This window comes from Triturus cristatus, chromosome 6 (genome assembly GCF_964204655.1).
Source record: "Triturus cristatus chromosome 6, aTriCri1.1, whole genome shotgun sequence".
In the NCBI taxonomy this organism is placed as follows: Eukaryota; Metazoa; Chordata; class Amphibia; order Caudata; family Salamandridae; genus Triturus; species Triturus cristatus.
Genome location: NC_140589.1, coordinates 620,448,637 through 620,471,088, shown reverse-complemented (window position 1 = coordinate 620,471,088; position 22,452 = coordinate 620,448,637). Strand labels below are relative to the sequence as shown.

The following is a 22,452-nucleotide window of genomic DNA, read 5'->3' as shown; positions in this document are numbered from 1 at the left end:
TTTTCTACGGGAGCTGTTGAGGGATTGGACCTGGACTCAGGTGGAAGAGAGCTCCAGATTTTTGGGGGCAATTCCAGCTAAACCAAGCTTGAGGGGTTTTTTTTAATTAATTTGTGGGGCTTCAGTTGTAAGGAGTTTGTGCTGCGAGATGTTCTAAAGCCGCCAGACAGGGTAAGTTTCTGGGCCTGGGAAGATGGATTGTTGTGGTGAAGGGATTTATGAGTCATGAAAACAATTTTTGGATGGATCCTCGCCTCAGAGTAGCCAGTTCAGTGCTTTAAGGTCTGGGTTGATATGATCGCTTCTTTTTGAGCAGGTGATGAGCCAAGCAGACGCGTTGAAGGTAGCCTTCAGAGGAGCCAGTGTTGCTTTCGTAGGTCCATGAGGGTAACAATAAAGTAATCTAGTTTGGAGATCACAAGTCCTTGAACCGCTGTCTTGAGATCTGCCGTGGGAAGGAAAGATTTTAATTTGCTTAAGGCGTGCAGTTCATTATTGGCACCTCCGGTGGAGGTGCTGATGTGGTCCTGCAAAGAAAGGTTATTGTCCAAGATTATTCCTAGGGACAATGTGTGGAGTACAATTCAAGGCTGTTAGATGTGGGAGCCATTCTTTGATGTTAGGAGTGATATTGGGTGGTGAGGTTAAGTGGAATTCAGTTTTGAGTGCCTTAAGTATAAGGTGGTTACGAGCCAGCCAATGCTGTGTTTTTGAGGATACGGATGTCTTCGGGTCAGGAAATTTTCATTTAAAGCAGAGTATCGTTGACATAGATATGGTAAGAGATGTTTAAGGATTTTGGTCAGGGGTTCCATGTACAGGTTGAACAAGGTGGAGGAGAGAATTGAGCTTGGGGAATCCCAATCGTGATTGGCATCTAGTTGGATAGAGTGTGGTTAATCAGGACTCTTTGAGATTTGTTGTGTAGGAATGAGGAGAACCCTTTAAACACGGTACCGGAGAGACCCATCCTACATTTTAGGAGGATCTTAAGGCTCTCATCTTTGACCATGTCAAACGCAGCTGACAGATCGTGCAAGATTAATAAACAGGATTAATTCTGGTCGAGAAATCTCAGAGAGTCGTCAACAATGTGGACCAGGGCTGTTTCAGTACTGTATTCTTCCCTGAAACCAGACTGACGTTGGTTGAGGACTTGGAATTGTTCTATGTGATTGCAAAGTTATTGATGCATGTATTTTTCCAAGAGCTTGGCCAAAAACGGGTAGTTGGAGTTTGGGTGGTAGTTGTAAGGATCAGACTGGCGGTGTGTTTTTTTTTTGTTTTTTTTTTTTAAATATTGATGTAACCTGGCCACTATTTAGACAATCTGGTATAGAGTCTTGTGTAAAAGAAGTGTTGATAATCCTGGTCCATAAGGGGACCAGTGAGTGTTTGATCTAGTTGAGGAGTTTGGAGGGTAAGGGATCACTGAAGTGGTTAGAATATTTATGTTATTAGTTTTAGAATGTTGGTTTCATCAAAGGTCTTAAAGATAGAACAAGAAGCATTGTTTATTGGCTTATGGAGAAGGCTTCCAGAGCACTCTCCCTGAACAATGGGAGAGGGGTGTGGAGAGCCTTTGATTCCTAAGAGTTTCACAGCGTTTTTGAGATCAGTGTCAATTTTCTTGGATTTCGCGATAAAGAAGGAAGCAAATTCTTCACAGTTTAGTAGAGTTATATTATCTGAGGTAGGGGGATTGTGTTTCCTATTAGTTTGATTTTCGACAATTTAAATTAATTATCTGGGTTGATTCAAAGCCATGTCTAGCTGCTGTCGGAAAAATGCTGCTTTGCAACTTCTAATGCACCTGCTGTAGGCGCTCTGTCTTTGTCGCAAAAGTTTGAGGTTCTTTGGAGAGGGAGAACGTCTCCATAGTTTATCCACTAGTCTTAGAAAGCAGTGTTCATCGTTAAGGTACAGTTGTACCATGGATTGGATCTTTTGTTCAGGACGCTTTTTAGTTGTTTGGGGGCAACGACTTTCATGATGTTAGACAACAAGTTGGGATAGAGTTCAGTGTGGTCTTGCGTGTCAGACATATTAGTAGATGGAGACATGGTACCGTTACTGAGAGCAAATAGCGTTATTTGGTTGTTATTGTGTGTGCCTCTGAACCAATGTTTGGCTATAACTGCTAGACCTTTGAAGATAACTGCCTTATCTGCTATGAAGAAGGTGATGCAATAATGGACTGTCCAGTCGCATGGTAGGATAGATTCAACTTGGATGGTGTTCTCCTTTGCTATTATTAAGTCTAAAGTGGCCCCTTTATTATGAGTCGGGCTAGTGCAGGCTTCTATCAAGTTGAGGTTAAGGAGGAAGGACTTGAAGCTATTCACTAGCCAGTCATTCGTGTCCTTCCAGTGAATATTGAAATCACCAAGAAAAATCTGGTTGTTGTGTTGTCTGATATTAGTAGAGATTACCTTTATGATTTGCTCAATGAATGTGTAGTTATCTCCTTGAGGGTGGTAGATAGTGTGCAAATTGCGAGGACTTTACTCGAGATATTGATCCTCAGATATTCGTAAGAGGACAAAGACTAAGTATGGGTTTGTTTTACTGAGAGTTTGATCAGATGGATGCAGGCAATACCCTGGACGGCCCTAACGGTCCAATTGAATGATGTCATGGCTGGAAGGGACTAGACTGTCCAGTTATAGGGGATGAAGATTCATTTAGTCATGTTTCAGTGAGTATTAAGAATTCTAGGTCAAGATCAAGAATAAGGTCAGCTATTTTTTTTTTAAACTTATTTTTATTGTCATTTGTTAGTCCTTTCGTTACATATCAGTATTGGATCACAATATCATTAAGCACATGTTTTCAGTCAGGTGAAATCAATCTTGACATTTATAATTATCTTTACTGCAGTTATGTGCAAGGTAACAGGTGTTTGCCGCATAAAAGATCAAACCAGGGAGGGGGGGGAGAAAACTAGGGGCAGTCATGGACTATTAGAGAAGGGTCAGCTAGACTATATCACAGGTGATCCGTAAGGTGACCGGTGGAGCAGCGCATTGGGAACCCCTGGCCGCAGTACGACGAAGCGGGCGGACATACAGCATAGGCGCAGACCTCGGGGCAGCGGGGATAGGAACCTAATCACTCCAGGGTGAGTGTACAGTATTAGGGGGGAGTGTCCTCCGGGTGGGTGGGCGTCGCGCTCTGCCGCGTGGCAGTAGGGGTGGTCACGGTCGCGTCCCGATCAGCTAGGGGCGGGACTTGTTTAAACTGATGCATCAACAGCGCCCACTCCAGGGAAATCGGGGTTTTACGTGTGCCCTTCGCCTCCTCTTCCCGCAGGGTATCCTCCTCAGCCGCAGACCATTTGAGTACCGCCCCCCTCCATGCCGGCAGCGGGGGACCCGTAGGGGAACGCCAATGCATAGCTATGCATCGTTTAGCCAGGAGGTGTGCTAAGGAGACAAATCGTATGGGCACTTTATGCCGCTTCTTCCGGCCCATTATTCCTAGTGCGCAGTACTCCCAGGTATCTAGATGGGGCAACCCCGTAAGATCCCGGAGGGTCTCGTGGATAGTCGACCAGTATGCCCGGATCCCCGGGCACGACCAAAACATATGGAGGAAATCTGCGTCTTGCGCCTGGCAGCGGGGGCAAAGGAAGAGTGTGTCGGGATAAAAACGCTGGAGGCGCGCTGGGGTCAAATAGGCCCTGTGAAGAATGTGATATTGTATGTTTTTGAAACGAGCATTTCGAGACACTTTTTTGGGGAATTCGAGTGCCCTGTCCCACTCATTGTCGTGAAACGCCCGCCCCACCTCCTCCTCCCAAAGGGTCCTTAGGGGCGTCAATGATGAGGGTATCAACTCCCGGATGGACTTGTACAACCAGGTTGTGAGGTGGCGACCCCGTCCCATTCGCAGTATCATGTGAAGGACCAGATGTGTGGGGGGCTCCCCTGACGTGAGATCATAGTGTGGTCGAAAATGGCTGAGGAGCTGGCGGTGCCGCAGGAATTGTCCCGGGGGGAGATCATATTCATCAATGAGTTGCTGAAATGGTCGGAGGTGTCCCTCCGCGAAAAGCATTTCTGCCTCGGTGACCTCCCTAGATGTCCACTCTTGAAGCATGGCAGGGGTGAAGAACTGGGTATCTTTGGGCCAGCCCACCAGCGGAAGCAACGGTGAATACGAGGGCCTGTCAGGTGCGAGCCGGTGTGTGCGCCGGATGCATCCCCGGGCCACCTCCACTTGGAGTGGGTAAGTCCCCGCCGGGCGGGATCCCGGCACAAGCAAACGACATAGTTCCGGTGTCGTTATCCGACCCGCGGCCGTGTATGTTTCGGACGTGTGCCTGCCGGCTGTCCAATAGGAGAGCCATTGGAGCTGCGCCGCTAGGAAATAGGCTTCGAACGAGGGGGCTCCAAGACCGCCTTGTGTCGTGGGCAATTTCAGTTTTGCCAGTGCGATTCTATGTCGTCCCTTGCCCCATATTAAGGATCCTAGTAGGGTATCCAAATCTTTAAAGAAGGAGCGAGGCGGTATCACAGGAAGATTAGTAAAATAATAGAGTAGACGTGGGACCAGTACCATTTTCGCTAGGGCCACGCGGCCAATCGGGGCCAGCGGGAGTTGCCGCCAAAACCCGATGGTGGAACGTATAGAGGCGAGGGCCCTACAATGGTTACCCTCGAAAAGGTCAGAGGGTGAGTGATATAGGCGAATCCCTAGATAACGGGGAGCCTCCGCCGTCCAGTTTAGTCTCTGATCCCCGATCCACACCTCCTGAGGGGCAGAGTCGGGGTGTAGGGGATATACCACAGATTTCTCCCAGTTCACCTTCAAGCCGGAAGCTTCTGCGAACTCGGTCAAGGTGAGCCCGAGGGAGGTTAGGTCCGCAGTGACGTCCCGTATATACAGGAGGAGATCGTCCGCATACAGCGAGACACAGTGCGTGGTGTCCGCGAGTGGTATGCCCCAGTCCTGTCCCTCTCTCCGGAGACGGACAGCCAGGGGCTCCACAGCCAGCGCGAATAACAGGGGCGAGAGGGGGCAGCCCTGTCTGGTACCCCTGTGTATCGCGAACGCCGAAGAGATACGACGCCCAATGCGCATTCGGGAGGTGAGTTTAGTGTATAGAAGGCGGGTGTAGGCTACCAGCTTGGGGCCGAGTCCAGCACGTCGGAGAACCGAGAACAGGTACTGCCACGTCAGTGTGTCGAAGGCCTTCTCGAGGTCCAAGATCAGGCACGCCGCTCTGGGGAAACGGTCGCCAATCTGGTCCTGGATATGGAACAGACGTCGTATGTTCTGGGAGGTATTCCTGCCCGGTACGAATCCGCATTGGTCAGCGTGTACTAGTGGACACACCACCCGGGAGTATCTTTCTGCCAGTATTTTCCCTAGAATTTTGCAGTCGGCCGTAAGGAGCGTTATAGGTCGATAAGAAGCTAACAGCTGTGGGTCGCGGTTGGGCTTCGGGAAAGTGACAATTACCGATTCTCTCATGGATCTGGGTAATTCGCCTGCACGTAGTGCCGTGTCCAGTACCGTCGATAGACGGGGGGTCAGTAGGGAAGCGAAGGTGACATAGTATTCTAGCGGGAACCCGTCCAAGCCCGGGGCTTTGTTTCGGGCCAATGTACGTATGGCATGTGTGATCTCCGAGGTATGGATGGCTGTGTCTAGGTCCGTTTTCTCCGCAGCGGAGATCTGCGGGAGAGGGAGAGGGTCGAGGAAGCTATCGATCGCCCCCTGATTCCATGCTCTGGGGCGGGCATAGACCTCCGAGTAATATTGACGAAATTCTTGCAGAATCTCGTCCTGGGAGTGTACCAAGACGCCGTGTTGCGTGCGTATGGACGTGATGGGTCGAACCTCCGTGTCTTGTTTTGCTAGCCACGCTAGCAGCGAGCCCGTCTTGTCGCGGTCTTTGTGCATCCGAGTCGCATACGTCCGAAAGTTGTATCGCCGCATATCCATACACGCTCCCTGATATTCCGATTTAGCATGGGCCAGCTGCGTTACCGTTGCCACCGATTGGTCGGTGAGTTTTGTAGCGTTAGCAAACCGTATCTCAGCTTTCTCGAGGGCCTGTTCCAGGGTACGTTTCACCCTGGCTCGCTGTCGAATGCAGTCTCCCCTGGCCACCACCTTAAAGCTGTCCCACTCGATCAGGGTGGAGGATGCCGACCCCGCGTTTCGGGCGAAGTATTCTCGGATACTACACTCCTGTTCGTGGGTGAAGACCGGATCCGCCAGACAATCGTGCGGGAGGCGCCATGTGGGGACGGGGGGGTGTGGGGGTCTCCATTGAAGACCGAGCACATGTGCATCATGGTCGGATATAACTCTACCCAGGTAATCCGTGTGACGGATCTGAGGGAGCACTGCTGCCATGCATAAGAACCGGTCCAGCCGGACTCGGAGATTGTGAGGAGCAGAGTAGAAGGAGTACATGCGTGTATGAGGGTAATGTAAGCGCCACGCGTCCGTAAGTGACCAGTGTGCCACCCATGCCTTAAATCTATCGATTTGTCTGTATGCAGGGGAGCGTGGCAGTGGGAGGTAGGAGCGATCTAAGTCGGGATCCAGGATACAATTGTAGTCTCCCCCGAGAATCCAGGGCACATGTGTGAATTGGGCTAGGGTTTTCGTAAGTCTGTCCCAAAATTTATCCTGGTCCACATTCGGAGCGTATATACTTCCCAATAGGACGGCCTGTCCGTCAAGTAGTCCCTCCAACAAGACAAACCTACCCTCCCCCTCTACCACCCGCTGGAGTTCCCGGAACGGGGTACCCGGTCGAACCCAGATCAGCGCGCCGCGGGCAAATGATGAGAAGGTTGTAGCGCAAACAAGGCCCCGCCATTTTGCCTGCACCCTGCTTACCTCCGCTGCACAAAAATGGGTTTCTTGCAATAGGAGTATGGATGCTGCTTGGCGCTTCGCATAGGCGTAGATCGCATAGCGCTTGCGGGGGGTGTGAAAGCCGCGCGCATTTAGCGTGAGTATGTTAACGTCCGTTACACTCGTCCTCTGTGCCATGGGTAGTATGTCGTGTATGGGGACCTAGGGGGTTCCCTGCGCCGCTGCCTGTGTATGAACCAGTGATCCCGGCCTCTGGGGCATTTGGTCAGGCGGATGTATGGTGCCATGACGTGTGGGGTGTGGAAGAACTGGCAAACAAACGATATGCTGGGGTACGGGAAACAGTCCCAATGCAAAGGACTCAACATCCAAGGGACGATGTGTCCAAACTTCTCCCTGTAACGCCGGGGGAGTGAACCTGTTCTATGTATTGGGGGGTAGCGACCTGAAGCTGAGCGCCTATGTGTCTAGCAGGCATGCAAGAGGATCATTGCGCGGCGCTAGGGATGTGCCAAGCTCGACCTCTGCAATGGTGGGTGCATATTGGCTATAACTTGTAAGGATACAAAGTAGGCAGTCCATTGTTCTTAAGAGCATCAAGGTGAGGAGGGGGACACCTGCCCATCCAGCAGTCCCTCTGCCGTTTGAGGGGTGACCCCAGAGGGCACCACGGAGCCCACCCCGGATGCGGTGTCATCACTGTCATTTTCACCCTCGGAGGAGAAGATGTGCGGAGGGCGATCAATGGAGTCGGTCCGCTGGGTGGATCTGAGGTCTATGACCGCCTGTAGTGCTTCCCGTCTCTCCTTCATGATCTGCTCCAGATCCGGCGAGTCATGGGTGCCAGGGGTTGCTTTCATTTCTGTGTGGCGAGGCTTCGTGGGGCGCTTTTTCGTTGCTCGGAAGGTGTTGTAGGGTGAGCCGGTTCTGGGGCGGGATCGGGCGTCCGTGTGCAGTGTTGTTCCGCCCATTCGTGCGCCGCCTCGGCGGTCGTGAAAAAGACTGAAGCGCCCTTGTAGAGGACCTTGAGGCGAGCTGGATAGAGTAACGCATACTGCATGTTGTTGTCCCGCAATTTCCGCTTGACGGCCAGAAAAGTGGATCGTTGCTGTTGCACCGCTCGAGCATAGTCTGGGAAAATCATCACCTGCTTGTCCTCGATTCGGAGAGGCGCCGCCTGCCGTGCCGCTCGGAGCACCACGTCTCGATCTCGAAAGTGCAGGAATTTAGCGAGCAGTGGAAGAGGGGGCGCTCCGGGAATGGGCCTCCGGGCCGGCACCCTGTGGGCTCGTTCGATCGAGAAAAACGCGGTGCGGTCCGCCGCCGGGGTGAAGGATTTGATCCAAGTGTCCAGATAGTCTATGGGGTCTGTTCCTTCGATCCCCTCCGGGAGCCCCACCACTCGAATATTGCAGCGTCTCGAGCGGCCTTCCAAGTCCTGAGTCTTTTCCTCCACTGCTGTCAAGCGGGCGAGGACGCCCTGGATTGTCAACTGTTGTTCTTTCAGTGCGGGCTGCATTTCCTCTATTGTCCGTTCCTCCGCCCGTACCCGATCCGCCAGCTTGCGATGATCATCCCGGAGCAGATTAACTTCCGTCGTCAACGTGCCGAGCCGTTCCTCCATCGAGATCCGGGAGAGTTCGATAGCTGCGAGGACTTTATCTAGTTTGTCCGAGATAGAGAGATCCGACGAGGGCCCGGTGTTAGGGGACCAAGTGGAAGTTTTTGGCATCTTTTCCGGAGCGGTCTCCGGCACCACACACTGTTGCGTGGACCTTGGTTTACCCATGGCTGGGTGGTACTGGGGAGGCGGGCCCCCCAGGGGCGGGACCCGTGGGCCCGGCTGGCCTCGGTGCCTGATCGGGTGTAGAAGACGGGGATGGGCCCACCCGGCGCGATTGTGGTCCCCCAGTAGGAGGGGGGAGGGAAGGTCTCAGATAGGAGCTGGATTCTCGTTCGCCTAGAGGTCCAGGCGCGAGGCAGTGTCCGCTGAGTCAGGCAGAGGGGGGGGGGGAAGAGTCCTCACAGGAGCGTTTTGGTCGACAAATCACCCTTCTGCTATGGCGTCTCCGTGCCAGATATACAGCCGGGTCAGTGCGTGTTACGTCACGGATACCTCTTGTAGCTGTCGTCCTCGTGGGGGCCCGTGGGGGAACACAGCAACGTCACGCCACGTACAGGCGGCCCCACCCAGGTTAGACAGGGGGTGCGCCCGATCGGCAATGAGGTTTGGGGTCCCAGCGGCTCCAGCCCCGGCCCCGGTCTCCGTTGCCCCCACACCACGCACCTTGTGCTCTGTGGATCAGCAGCGTCTTGGGGGCCCCCCACTGCGTCTTCCGCTGGAGGGGGGGGGCCTCTTCACCGCAGCGCCCCACAATGCAGGAGCTCCCACCGCGGGTCGACGAGTTGCTCAGGCGGCCATAGGAAGGTCAGGCAGCGCCTCTCGCCCCCATCCGGGTAAGTCCAGGGCCCTCACCGATGTGCCGCGCCACCACTCTACTTCCGCGGTCGTAGTCACAGAAGGCCCCTGGGGCCGGCCAGCGGGGGAGAAGAGGAGGTGGGGGAGGGGAGACGGCCAGGTCCGCTCCCGGTCCCCGTGCAATGACCACTTGCGTGAGGAGGCCGGAACACCCCTGCACCTCCGCCGGGTGTTTCGAGGTCCGAGGGGTCCGGGCTCCGCTGCGGGCAGGCGCGGCTCTCAAACGCCCGCCGTTGTGCTCCCGTGTCGTTGGCAGATCGCTGACTGTGCCACCGGCGCCATCTTAGATGTCGAGGCGCAGGAGGCTCCCCGCGCCGCGGCTCCGTACAGTAGAAGTCTCTCCGGCGTTTGCGGGTCTCCGCTGGCGCCGCATCCCCAGCTGCATGGGTTCCGCCGGATCCGTGACCGGTTAGCAGTCCCGGCGCCGCTCTCAGAACCACGACATAGGCGCCCGAGACGGGAGCCTCAGCGAGTCATGTACGCCATCGTGGCTGCCGAAGCCACGCCCCTCAAGAATAAGGTCAGCTATATCAGCAGCGTGGTTCACTGCTGAAAGTCAACTGAGAAATTAGCATTTTAGGTATGCTTTTGTTACATTTGTAGATGAGTGGGATATGGGGACTTGTTTGAAGTTAGCTTTATTAATGGACCTAGATCTAAGATGAGGTTTTCTGAGTGGGTGGGTGATAATTGTATGGATTTTTCCTGTGGACATAGTGTGGCCATTCGGAGTGGGATGTATGAGGCAAGAAGTGAAAGGATATCATTGATCGATTTGTGACTAACCAGCCTGGTGGGTCAAGGGGAGTGATCTAGATTTGGTTTGCACAACTAGGTTGAGGAACCTGGGTGCTGGCAGAGTTAGCAGCAAGAGGGCATTCGAGGATGGGGATGTTTTGGTGCTGGTAGTGCGTCATTTGATTCAACTACTTATGCTCTATGTTAGATGTGATATGCAGAAGATTTTGGATGTCAGTCCACACCAGATGTAGTTCTGTTTTTAGTTGGTTGAGCGTTGAATAGAGATCGGTGGTACTATTGAGATAAAAGGTACTACTGAGTCGATTGGGAAGTTATTTGTGAATGTTTTTGGAGGTAAGGGGGGGGCCAGTGGTTTTTGACGGTGGTTTGGAGTTGGGTGGGTCCAGGGATATGGTGATGGAGTTTACTTCGGTGTCTGTACTATGATGTAGAGCTTGGGGGATAGGTTGAAGCTGGCTTAGAGACTAGAAGTGTAGAGGGTCTTACTAAGATCCTCTCTGGTGAGAACATGGTCATAGAGGGATATCGTCCAATCTAAAGATAGGTGATTGGTAGTTTGTAGAAACCTTGATTGGCATCTTAATAGTAGAAAACTGGTCAGGAATGGTGTAGTTACTGTCCAAGCTGAAAAAAGTGTTAATATTCGGTTCGCTTGAAGATTGGAGGAGAGCTGACGGACTGATGGTGCCTTGGGGGCAAGGTCAGAACTCTCGAGTGAGGAGGATTTACTATCGACTATAGTGATACCATGAGTGGGAGAGTGGAGAGAGTAGTGGGATGTGGTTGGGGGAAGGAGTAGATGGGATGTGGTTTGGTCAAGGAGTAGATGGGATGTGGTTTGGTCTGAGAAGGGAAGCAGTTGGTACTAGTGATAAGGGGGATTATATAGTTGCCTATCCTATCTTTAATGCAGGAGAAGAATTTGTCAAAAAGCTCAAAATAGCGATTAGACATTTGGCAGTGCCAGCAGTGTGCTTCTGAGAAACAAATTTTGTCAGGATCACCTCCGTGGCCCCAAGGCGCCTTCCTAGCCTTCAGCGGACTACAACTCCCAGAAGGCCGGAGTTCCGAGGAAAGGATTTAAGCGCCAGGGGCGCTCGAGATGGCGCGCGTAATTAACGTCACCCGGACCTCTCGCGGTGGCGAGAACTAAGAATCAGAGTTTCTCAACGGCCAGGAGTAGAAAGCTTTGTGAAGACTCCTTGGCGAACTTCCCGCATACCGTGGGTCGAGGCGGAAAAGTCAACCGCTCGTCCCGCGTTACGGAGCAGACGGTGAGTCTGCGAGTGCCTTCGGTGGCAGCGTCCCTGGAAGTGCCCATCCCCTTTGCGTTTTCCTTTCGTATCCGTACTTTACTTTGTCCTTCTTCCATACCTATCCCAGTGTGATGGGTTCCAAACTATTGTAGTCCTGCCATCCAGGCGAACTTGGTAAACCTGGAGAGATCTTGGGAACAATGCCAGGATTTCCGGCGAATTGTTAATTCCTTTGGCTCTGCAGTGTTGAGTAAGGTGGAGTTAACCTTCGAGGGGAAAGAGACAAAGGAGATCAGTGACTACCCCTCCATCCATACCGCAGCGCTGGGAAGGGTAATTGTATATTCGCGGAAGAGGGGGGGAACATTCATTAGTAAGATCTATCTGAGAGAGTATCATGGGGTGATGCTTGTGTTTCTCTATCGTTTCAGATGTATGTTTGCTTGGAGGGCATGTTGCTACCCCAGGACCCCCGGCTATTCATTTGCAGGTAGAGGCACTACAGCACTAGCGAGAAGGGTGTAGAGTAGCCAGCAGTTCCCATATTTTTGCTCTGTTGCCTTTGTCGTTTCAGGTTTCCCTTTCCCCGCTGTCCCTTCCCTTACCTTTCCCTCGCCTGATAATTCGAATGCCCTGTGTTGTTGACACTTCAGGGACTTGGTAATATCAGGAGGTGGACGCTCTTTCTACGCGACTGAACCCTGTGGAGCCTGGCCTGACAGAATTACGCGCCCAAGTATTTGGCTCCGCCCGGTTCAGTCCGGGTAGGAAGAATGGCGTCCATGGAAGACGTTCTTCAGGCACTCCTTTTGGTGCAACAAGAACTGGCCTCATCTAGGGCGGAGACAGCCACCTTAAGAGAGAAGGTAGAGAGACTAGCTCGAAACCCTTTTGATGCCAGCCCAGGGCCGTCCCAAATACAGGTCACAGTGCCCCCACCGATACCGTTGGCTAGCCCTGAAAGATATGCCGGGGATCCCTCCAAAGTCCAGATCTTCTTAACACAAGTGATGTTGCACTTTTCTTGCAAGCCTGCCTCCTTTCCCACTAATCACTCCCGTGTGGCGTTCGCCATTTCATATTTGATAGGGGATGCGGCCAGTTGGGCGGTCCCACTGGTTAGAAATGACGACGCAGTACTATCGGATTGGGGGGCTTTTCGAACAGAATTCGAAAAGGTGTTCGACCGAAGAGCTACGACATTTAGCGCTGATAGAGAGCTTCTGGAACTAAAGCAAGGGAGAGGGGATTTGGTCACCTATCTGACATCTTTCAATCGTCTCGTGGCCGAAACCTCTTGGCCGGAGGAAAAGAGGAAGTCCCTCTACTATCAGGGTTTACGAGACGAACTGAAAGATGTGGTGGCGCAAATAGATCCACAACCCACCTCTTGTGCAGACATGATTAGTTTGACCTTACGTTTAGACGGGAGAATGTTGGAACGGGGGGGAGAGAGAAGGAAGTGGGAGAGGGGGAACCTTAGAGCCGATCGACCTCCCCGCAGACCCATGCCCAGTCAGGACACTGCCGCAGAACCCATGGAGTTAGGGGCCGTTCGCCCCCCATTATCCAAAGAAGAACGGGAAACCCGACGTCTCCAGGGGTTATGCATGTATTGTGGCAAGAAGGGGCACTATGTAAGAGAATGCCCGGCTAAACCCAAGGCGTCAGACGCCTGGTCCCGGTCTAAGCGGGTGGCGGTGTCCGCCACTCATAGGCCCGAACCCCAGGGCTTAACTCAAGAAGGTAGTGAGAATAAGAAGGGCTTACAGCTCCCTTCGTTAGCTAAGTCACCTCCGACAGACACTGAAACACAGCTAATGCTACCCATGCACCTTGGTCGCAACTTACAGCTGAGCCCCGTCCAAGTTATGCTGGATTCAGGTGCAACGGGAAATTTTATAGACCACGGCCTAGTGACAAGATTGGGACTGCAACGAGTCCGTAAACCCATAGCCGAAGAGGTGTTCACCGTAGACGGGAAACCTTTGAAGTCAGGACGGGTGGTGGAACAGACAGAGAACATTGAATTGACCTATAAGCTAGCAAGGGGACAACACAGAGAGAGGATGTCTCTTAATATAATTGAAGCTCCCCAATACGATGTGATATTGGGTATGCCCTGGTTAAGTTACCACAACCCCATCATAGATTGGCGAGCACGGACAGTCAGCTTCCCCTCGGAAGAATGTCATGAACATCTGGAACCTAGCCCCCCTTCACAGGAAATTGCCCTGAGGCCCTCGTATGTTGTGGCCACGGCCGCCGAAAAGGAAGTCGCCTTACCCCAACAATACGCACACTTTGAGGATGTGTTCAGCGAGAAACAAGCGGAGCAACTACCCCCTCATAGGGAATATGATTGCCGCATAGATCTAGTGGAGGGAGCCACCATACCAGCATGTAGGGTATATGCTCTGTCCGAGCCCGAGACTAAGCACTTAAGGGAATATTTAGATCACTATGTGGCCATAGGATTCATTAGGCCATCTAGATCACCCGCTGCTTCCCCCCTCTTTTTCATAGCTAAAGCCAATGGAGATCTGAGGGCTTGTGTGGATTATAGGGTACTGAATAAAAACACTGTCAGAAATAGGTATCCTTTGCCCCTTATCTCTGTATTGCTCGACCAAGTGAGAGAGGCCCAAATCTACACAAGGTTGGATCTGAGGGGGGCTTACCATTTGGTGCGTGTTAGGAGCGGGGATGAGTGGAAGACCGCCTTTAAAACGCGGTATGGCCTCTTTGAGTATACTGTAATGCCGTTCGGCCTCTGCAACGCCCCAGCGGCATTCCAGTATTTTCTCAACGATGTGTTGCGTGACTTTGTGGATATCTTTGTGGTCGTCTATATAGATGATATCCTCATCTATTCCGGCTCCAAAGAGGAACACGACAATCACGTTCTCCAAGTACTATCCAGGTTGCGTACTCACAAGCTTTTTTGCAAATTAAGCAAATGCGAATTTGGGGTGAGAAGCGTGGAGTTCCTGGGGGTCATGCTTTGTCCGGAGGGGCTGCACATGGCCGACCGAAAGGTATTGGCCGTCCAACAGTGGCCAACCCCTACCAACGTGAAGGAAGTGCAGTGTTTTCTGGGCTTCGCAAATTATTACAGGCGATTCATCCTCCATTTCTCACAAATTGCTGTACCCTTTACACGACTGCTCAGAAAGGGACATGTCTTTCTGTGGACACCCGAGGCGGAAGAGGCCGTCGAAATTCTGAAAACCGCCTTTACGGCCTCGCCGGTGCTGGCACATCCCCGGCCAGAGCACCCCTTTATCGTAGAAGCCGATGCCTCGGATGAGGCTATTGGGGCCATCTTATCCCAAAGGAACTCGGGGACTGGCCAACTGCACCCGGTGGCGTACCTCTCAAGAAAGTTAAACTCCGCTGAAAAGAACTACACCGTGGCCGAAAAAGAACTATTGGCAATAAAGAAAGCCTTTGAGGAGTGGAGACATTATTTGTGGGGGGCCCGACACTCCATCACCGTGTATACAGATCACCGAAATCTGCAGTACATGAAGGAAGCCAGACATTTAACCCAAAGGCAAATGAGGTGGATGTTATTTTTTGCCGAATATGATTTTGTTGTCACGTTTAGACCCGGAACAGAGAACCGCAAGGCGGATTCCTTGTCTCGTCTGGGATTGAGCGACTACCCGGACCAAGAAACCAAAGACGAGGCTATCATCAGCCCTAAGAAGGTAGTGTGTGTCCTCAGAGCGGAGGCTTTTTTGGAGGAGATAAAGAACCACTCTCCCCGTACAGTCTGGGAAAAATGGGCCAGTATGGAGGAGGAGCGCTCCTTGAAGCAAGGGCTACCATTCTATGGGGGGAAGTTGTTCCTTCCCACAGAGGCATTGAGAAGGAAGGCCTTTACTTGGTGCCACGAAGCCCCGCTAGCTGGACATCCGGGAACGCGGAAATCGATCCACCTCGTACAGCGGCACTTCTGGTGGCCCTCATTACGCTCGGATGTCACCACATGGGTGTCTAGATGTGAGGAATGTGCCCGAGCAAAACACGAAACAGGAAAAAAGAAAGGCAAGCTCATTCCTTTGCCCACACCTCAGTACCCCTGGCAAAACATAAGCATGGACTTTGTCACGGGGTTTCCGAAGGAAAAAGGCAATTCCGCAGTCTTAGTAGTGATCGATGGGCTCACGAAGATGGGACACTTCATCCCCTGTAGCAATCTACCAACAGCCAGCCAAACAGCCCAGTTGCTATTAACGAACATAGTACGAATCCATGGATTGCCAGAAGTCATCATATTGAATAGGGGTCCCCAGTTTGTGGCCCGATTCTGGAAAGTATGGTGCAAGGCGTTGCACATAGAACCCGCCTTATCGACAAGTTTCCACCCACAGACCGATGGTCAATCGGAAAGATTAAATCAAACCTTAAAGACCTATCTCAGATGCTACGCCGAAGACGCCCAGACCTCTTGGACAGACTTGTTATGGATGGCCGAACTGGCCTATAACAACGCGTGGCACACGTCTATCGGACAGTCCCCTTTTTATGCAACGTATGGGTATGACGCCAGAATCTTACCCATTACTATTCCTACGGACATCGACTCTCAACCCTTGGTTGAAACTCACGTTAAAAGACTCCACGAGCTACAACGCAAGATACAAAAACATCTCAACAAAGCCAAACAGACGTATAAACGGTGGGAGGATCGCCACCGTAGGGATGGGCCACGGTATCAGGTGGGAGACAAGGTATGGCTCTCCACGAAAAACATACGTTTTAAACTTCGCAGCATCTTCCATCCGAAGTTTATCGGACCCTACACTGTGCTGCGACAAGTGAATCCGGTGACCTATAAATTGAAACTGCCCGGTACCCTTCGCATCCACCCAGTATTTCACTGCAACCTGTTGAAACCGGCCATTGGGGCACGTAGAAGAACCCTGCCTCCGGTGGTGACCGATGAAGGCCTGGAGTATGAGGTCCGTAGGCTTTTGGACCCCAAGATCAGGAGAGGAGTGCTGTGGTATCTGGTCTCCTGGAAGGGCTATTCGGCTGAGGAAGACTCCTGGGAACCCTCTACCCATGTGCATGCACCGGCCGCAGTCCGGTAGTTTCATCGCCGTTTTCCCCACAAACCCGGGCCTAGGAGGCGCTAGGGGGATGGACCTACTGTCAGGATCACCTCCGTGGCCCCAAGGCGCCTTCCTAGCCTTCAGCGGACTACAACTCCCAGAAGGCCGGAGTTCCGAGGAAAGGATTTAAGGGCCAGGGGCGCTCGAGATGGCGCGCGTAATTAACGTCACCCGGACCTCTCGCGGTGGCGAGAACTAAGAATCAGAGTTTCTCAACGGCCAGGAGTAGAAAGCTTTGTGAAGACTCCTTGGCGAACTTCCCGCATACCGTGGGTCGAGGCGGATAAGTCAACCGCTCGTCCCGCGTTACGGAGCAGACGGTGAGTCTGCGAGTGCCTTCGGTGGCAGCGCCCCTGGAAGTGCCGGACCTTGTAGTTCAGAGGGGCGCCCCGGCCACCCTGCCCTCAGCATCAGCAGCAGGTCGGAAGAAGTCTATTCCGAGCGTTGCAAGCTCAGAGTGGGGGCCCATCTTCGATCACAACCAGGTACCAAACTGAGACCCTGTAAGGCGGCGGAATACAGCGGCGGTCACAACCGCGTATTTCCGATCGCCCATCCCCTTTGCGTTTTCCTTTCGTATCCGTACTTTACTTTGTCCTTCTTCCATACCTATCCCAGTGTGATGGGTTCCAAACTATTGTAGTCCTGCCATCCAGGCGAACTTGGTAAACCTGGAGAGATCTTGGGAACAATGCCAGGATTTCCGGCGAATTGTTAATTCCTTTGGCTCTGCAGTCTTGAGTAAGGTGGAGTTAACCTTCCAGGGGAAAGAGACAAAGGAGATCAGTGACTACCCCTCCATCCATACCGCAGCGCTGGGAAGGGTAATTGTATATTCGCGGAAGAGGGGGGGAACATTCATTAGTAAGATCTATCTGAGAGAGTATCAGGTGGTGATGCTTGTGTTTCTCTATCGTTTCAGATGTATGTTTGCTTGGAGGGCATGTTGCTACCCCAGGACCCCCGGCTATTCATTTGCAGGTAGAGGCACTACAGCACTAGCGAGAAGGGTGTAGAGTAGCCAGCAGTTCCCATATTTTTACTCTGTTGCCTTTGTCGTTTCAGGTTTCCCTTTCCCCGCTGTCCCTTCCCTTACCTTTCCCTCGCCTGATAATTCGAATGCCCTGTGTTGTTGACACTTCAGGGACTTGGTAATATCAGGAGGTGGACGCTCTTTCTACGCGACTGAACCCTGCGGAGCCTGGCCTGACAAATTTGGGTCCCGGCACTTATTCATTTTCAAATTAGGCACTATTCAAACTAATATCCTAAAGTACCCGGACCACAAAGGATATTAGTATTAACACTAAGAAGTTTAAGTAGTGACAAGGAACCTCTGTATTTGTACAATAGTGAGCGCACGCAGAGAACTTGAGCAAAGCATTGCTGATGTAAGAAAAGTCACTGTCTCAGCTGGAAAAGGGCCTGGTAGCAAATGTGACTGAGGTAGCTGAACTAATGACTGCCTGTGACAAATATGCTGATCTAATGGAGTGGTTGCACTGCTTGTACTTTGCTACATACACCATTAGGACTCATGCATAGGGCAATATGGATGACAAGCTACTCACATGGCGTATACAATATGATATTCAAGTTGGTCCTTTTGATTTCCTATGCTTCCAATTAGACACAACCCTGTACAGCCAAGGTGACATACTGAGTGCCTTCCACACTTACTACTCACACTTATACGGCAATGCCTATAAACCTGATGCAGGTGCTGCAACCTGCTCTTTAGCTGCCCTCACGCTCCCGTACATATCTGCAGATCGTCTGGTAGAACTGGACGGCCCAATAACCAAACAGGAAATTAAGGCTGCCATCTGAGACCTTGCAGACTTAGATTGGCTACCCCTCAAATATTACAAAACGTTCGAGGCTCAGTTGGTTCTAAGCCTAGCCACGATGTATGCAGAGGCCCTCCCATTGGGTGTCGTGCCACCGTCTCTACAGAAAGCCCCCTTGGTCTCAGTCCCTAAATCGGACTACTACCCCCCTAGCTGGCCTCCCATAGGCTATTTGGAATACTGGGTACTAAGTACAAAATCCTAAGTAAAATCCTAGTGGACAGATACTTACAAATGCGCACTGGCTCTTTCCAATCTGACTAAAACTTGTTCCAGGATGAAGCACCACTCGCTGCCTAGTGCTGGACCTGGAAAAGGCGTTTGATACACTGAACTGGGACCACCTTTTCTGGGTCCTCAATGGCATTGGGGTAGGTGGGCAAGTACTCGCTCTTTTTCGGCTCCCGCATACTGCCCCGTCCTCACACGTTTGAGTGGGCAGACTGACATCAGCTTCATTCCCTGTCCATTAGGACACAAAGCAGGACTATCCTTTATCTCTGCTGCTCTTCTGAGCCTCTTGCTATACGGCTCTGAGTCGAAGCCGCAGCATGGGGCAGTCCTCTGGATGGAACAATGCATGCCCTCTCAATATATGCGGGTAACATGCTGCTGTACATTAGAGCTGTTCGTACAGGAAGTCCCAGTATCGGTTTGGCTCTGTGGGAATTTGGAAAGATGCAGCTGGTTTGCGAATTAATTGGGTTAAATTGTACATTTTTCCCCTTCAGGTGTGGTATTCCCCAACAACCAATAGATCTCGATGGAGGTTCAATGCCCTCGGAGGAACATCCATTTCAGGACCTGGGCATCAGAATCTGTTGTACTGTCTGTGATCTTTACGAGGGCAACTTGGTTCACAACCAAACAGCTTGTGTGCCCAGATAAAATTTTGAAAAGGTCTTCCGCTGCTAACTACGGGAACATTAGCCTTATCCAAGATGGTAATGCTTCCACGGTTGCTTTACTACTTTCCAAATGTCCCAATAATCCTTTCCCCAAAGGAAGTTCTTCCATATACTTGACAGTATGCTTGGAGACCTAATCTGGGCGTCTGGATGCCGCCGCATAGCATTTAATAAACTTCAATTGCCAGTGGGGGTCATGGTGGGCTGGGGGCTCCCTCGTTTGAACAATGGTGGGCTTGCTGGCTTCTTCTTGGGGGACACAGGTCCAGGTCAGGGCTTGATGAATCCGGGAGACATACTTCAACTCCTCCTACTCCAAACTATATTGTATCCTGCATCTCCTAGATCAGTGACACTAATCAGACGATGTGCCAACTGAGTATTCCAACTTACATGACACACCAGTCTGTACGCTCCTCAGACACCCCTCGGGGGGTTGCCCAGTTGCTCAGGACTCTTAATTCTCTTGACACTTAAGGACTTGTGACTTTGGCACAATAAAATCATTTCTACCATAGGAGATCTCTTCCTATCTTATCTCTTTTCCTTGTTATTATATTGGTGTGCTGTACACATGCCCCTATTGTTTTTTCATACATGAAATGTTAATAAAAAGAGCAGACCAAAAAACCAAACAAAAAATATGAGCTATTCAAGAGCACTCCGGTGTTGGTTAGTAGTGAGGCAATCAGAGATGTTTACTTAGAGGAAGTGGGTAGCATAGGAGAGGAGAATATTAGTGTGTAATCTTCATGAAGGTGCTCGGAGAAGATGGAGATGATGTCCCCATGGTAGGTGGTGTGTAGAAACAGGAGCAAAAATATGATCCTCATCGAACTTTCAATTAAATAAATGCTAATGTCACTAATAAAGCTCACCACTCCACCAATATTTTTTTATCAAGCAGAAATTATACAGTTGTGTCAATTTCAAACTGAGCAAATTATTCCCTTAAAAAATGTTGATTTAAAATAAATAAATAAACAAAAACAAATTACAGATTTTCAGGCTGTCGAGTGGCCAACACATCCAAAGCTCATCCACCTCCAGCATCCTAGCCACTCTTACGGACAAATGAACTAACATTAGGAAATCAGTTTTCCATATTGCATGTATAACATTTTCCCCGCAGTCAGAATTGATCGATAAAGATCAAGATTTGCTGTTGATAAATACTTCAAGGGCACTAGAAATTAACAATGGGTCTACAAGCATGATCAGTTGGGACTCGCATATAAGGTTAGGGTCTACTCACAATGTCACAAGACTAACTTCAGAACGACAGCGGCAATAGAGTTCTGACAAATAATTGTGGAATCATGACAAAGAACTGCAGTCACACGGCACAACTCCAAGGCCTGAGTGAAAAGAAAAACACTGTTCTTCTGCTGTTGGAAATGGGAAAACACTGATTCGCCTAGGGTACCAGGAGCATTGAGGATGATAATACTCACCACACTTGCAGTCCTTGGTTGTGTCTCTGCAAATCCTTCATCATTGGTCACTCAGACATTTCCTGGAAATTTTTGCTTAACATAACTTCAAAGTCCTCTTTGCTCCATAGCACATCAGTTATCTGAGGCACTCTCATCCTCAACAACTTCAATCAGCCAAGCTATGCTTTAGTTTTCCTAATCAGCGAGCTGGGTTCTCTCTTTGCACTGGTCTGTACAGTGCCCTCCTCTAGGGATCAGAGTACCAGGGCTGTTCCACAGCCTCAGATTTGGTCCCAACTCTTAAAGGAGGATAGCACATTGAAGAGTATTATCCCTAGTTAAATTGCCTGTGCTTGTAAAGTTAATATCCTTGACAAGGGTGAATAGGAGACCAGGACACTAGTGTAAATTAAGGGCAAACAAATCAGGAGCTTCTTTTAAATTCGGAACACTCTGCTGATCAGGCTAATCGGTGTTAATTTTCTTGGACTTTTTCAGAGAATCAGGGTAACTACTGGTATCAAATGATTCAAGTGTTTTGTCTATTTATCTAGTCTGCTACTAGATAGGCTCAGTGAAGTTATTTTGTTTCCAGGCGTAATGGAGCACAATACAAGTAGGAAAAGGCACACCTATGGCAGAGGCCTGCCTGTGCAGATGTATATGCCATTATTCAACACAGAGTAAAGGGGCACAAGACATAGTCCCTTGGACAATGCACATGCAGGTTGTCATGCCCACATGAAGGCCAAGACAATCAAGACAGGGCCACTATTTTATGCAGACGCAGACTATGCCCACAATACGCACCATTCACCAGCATGGTCTTTAAGCCAAATACACAGTTAAATTAAGACAAACTGTAAAGATGCTGTCCCCTTGTCCCCAAGACTAGAATTCAGCTCCCACCAAACAACAGTCACCCCATAAGCTTGGTATGAGGACGTCGTATGTGGGTGCGGTTATAGTTTGAGTGCACCTCCTAACCCAGATCAGTCTCTGCAGTTAAATACCACAGCAAAAACATGATATACCACTAGTGAACCTTCATAATTCCAAGGTCAGTGGGAGGAAAACATAAGGCAGGTCACACCACGTCAATCAAGAGCAGCAGGCACCTCTGTTCACCCATGCAAGAACTATTGCCCCTATGGGCCCAATAGGCAAATAAGAAAATATTATATATTTTCCTACAATTCAGTATCTGACTCCCAATAAATATATGCTTCTTTGACCTTTGATTGGAGAATAAAATAAAAATACCACAAACAGCTAGACATAAACTGGATTACACAAATAGAATGCGGTGGTGCTATTTTGTCAATACTTGCTAATGTGCAGCAATGTGGTGGACTAGTTCGCTCAATTTCTCTTTGCGGCAATCAGTGCTTTTTTGTAGCAGCAACATCACATATTTTGTCTTTTTTGTAAGACCAAATGAAACATTAATATTTACTCCTCGAATTCTATTTTGCTTTTAATAGCGGCTTTTGTGCTGATCGATTTCCATTCCATAACTTTGCAGATACACAAGTTGATTTATTCGAGGGTAGGTGAAATCACACAATTCGCAGTTGAAACACCCGGGCAAGGCTCAATTACAATCCCTTCACGCTTTGAAGATCGTAAAATCTGCTTCAAATACTGGAATACTCACTGTTCAAAGGTCTTTTACACTTAGAACTTACCAGTTGCGAGTCCGTCCCAAGAGAAATCTTCAGCTTGGTCCCTTTTTCCTTCATTTCATGCATCATCTCGTTTAGGATTAGGCTCTGCGCTAAATTCTACAACAGAATAG

The 22,452-nt window shown here is 50.4% G+C and overlaps 1 protein-coding gene across 4 annotated transcripts in view; it reads right to left on the bottom strand.

The window, feature by feature from the left end:
* The window catches only part of USP45 (ubiquitin specific peptidase 45), a 1,582,349-nt gene that overhangs the window by 998,229 nt on the left and 561,668 nt on the right, over window positions 1–22,452 (bottom strand). For all 4 annotated transcript variants that reach the window (XM_085611114.1, XM_085611117.1, XM_085611116.1 and 1 more), the window contains exon 7: window positions 22,343–22,438. In XM_085611114.1, the coding sequence (XP_085467240.1) occupies window positions 22,343–22,438 (96 nt within the window). The remainder of the gene's footprint in view (window positions 1–22,342; window positions 22,439–22,452) is intronic.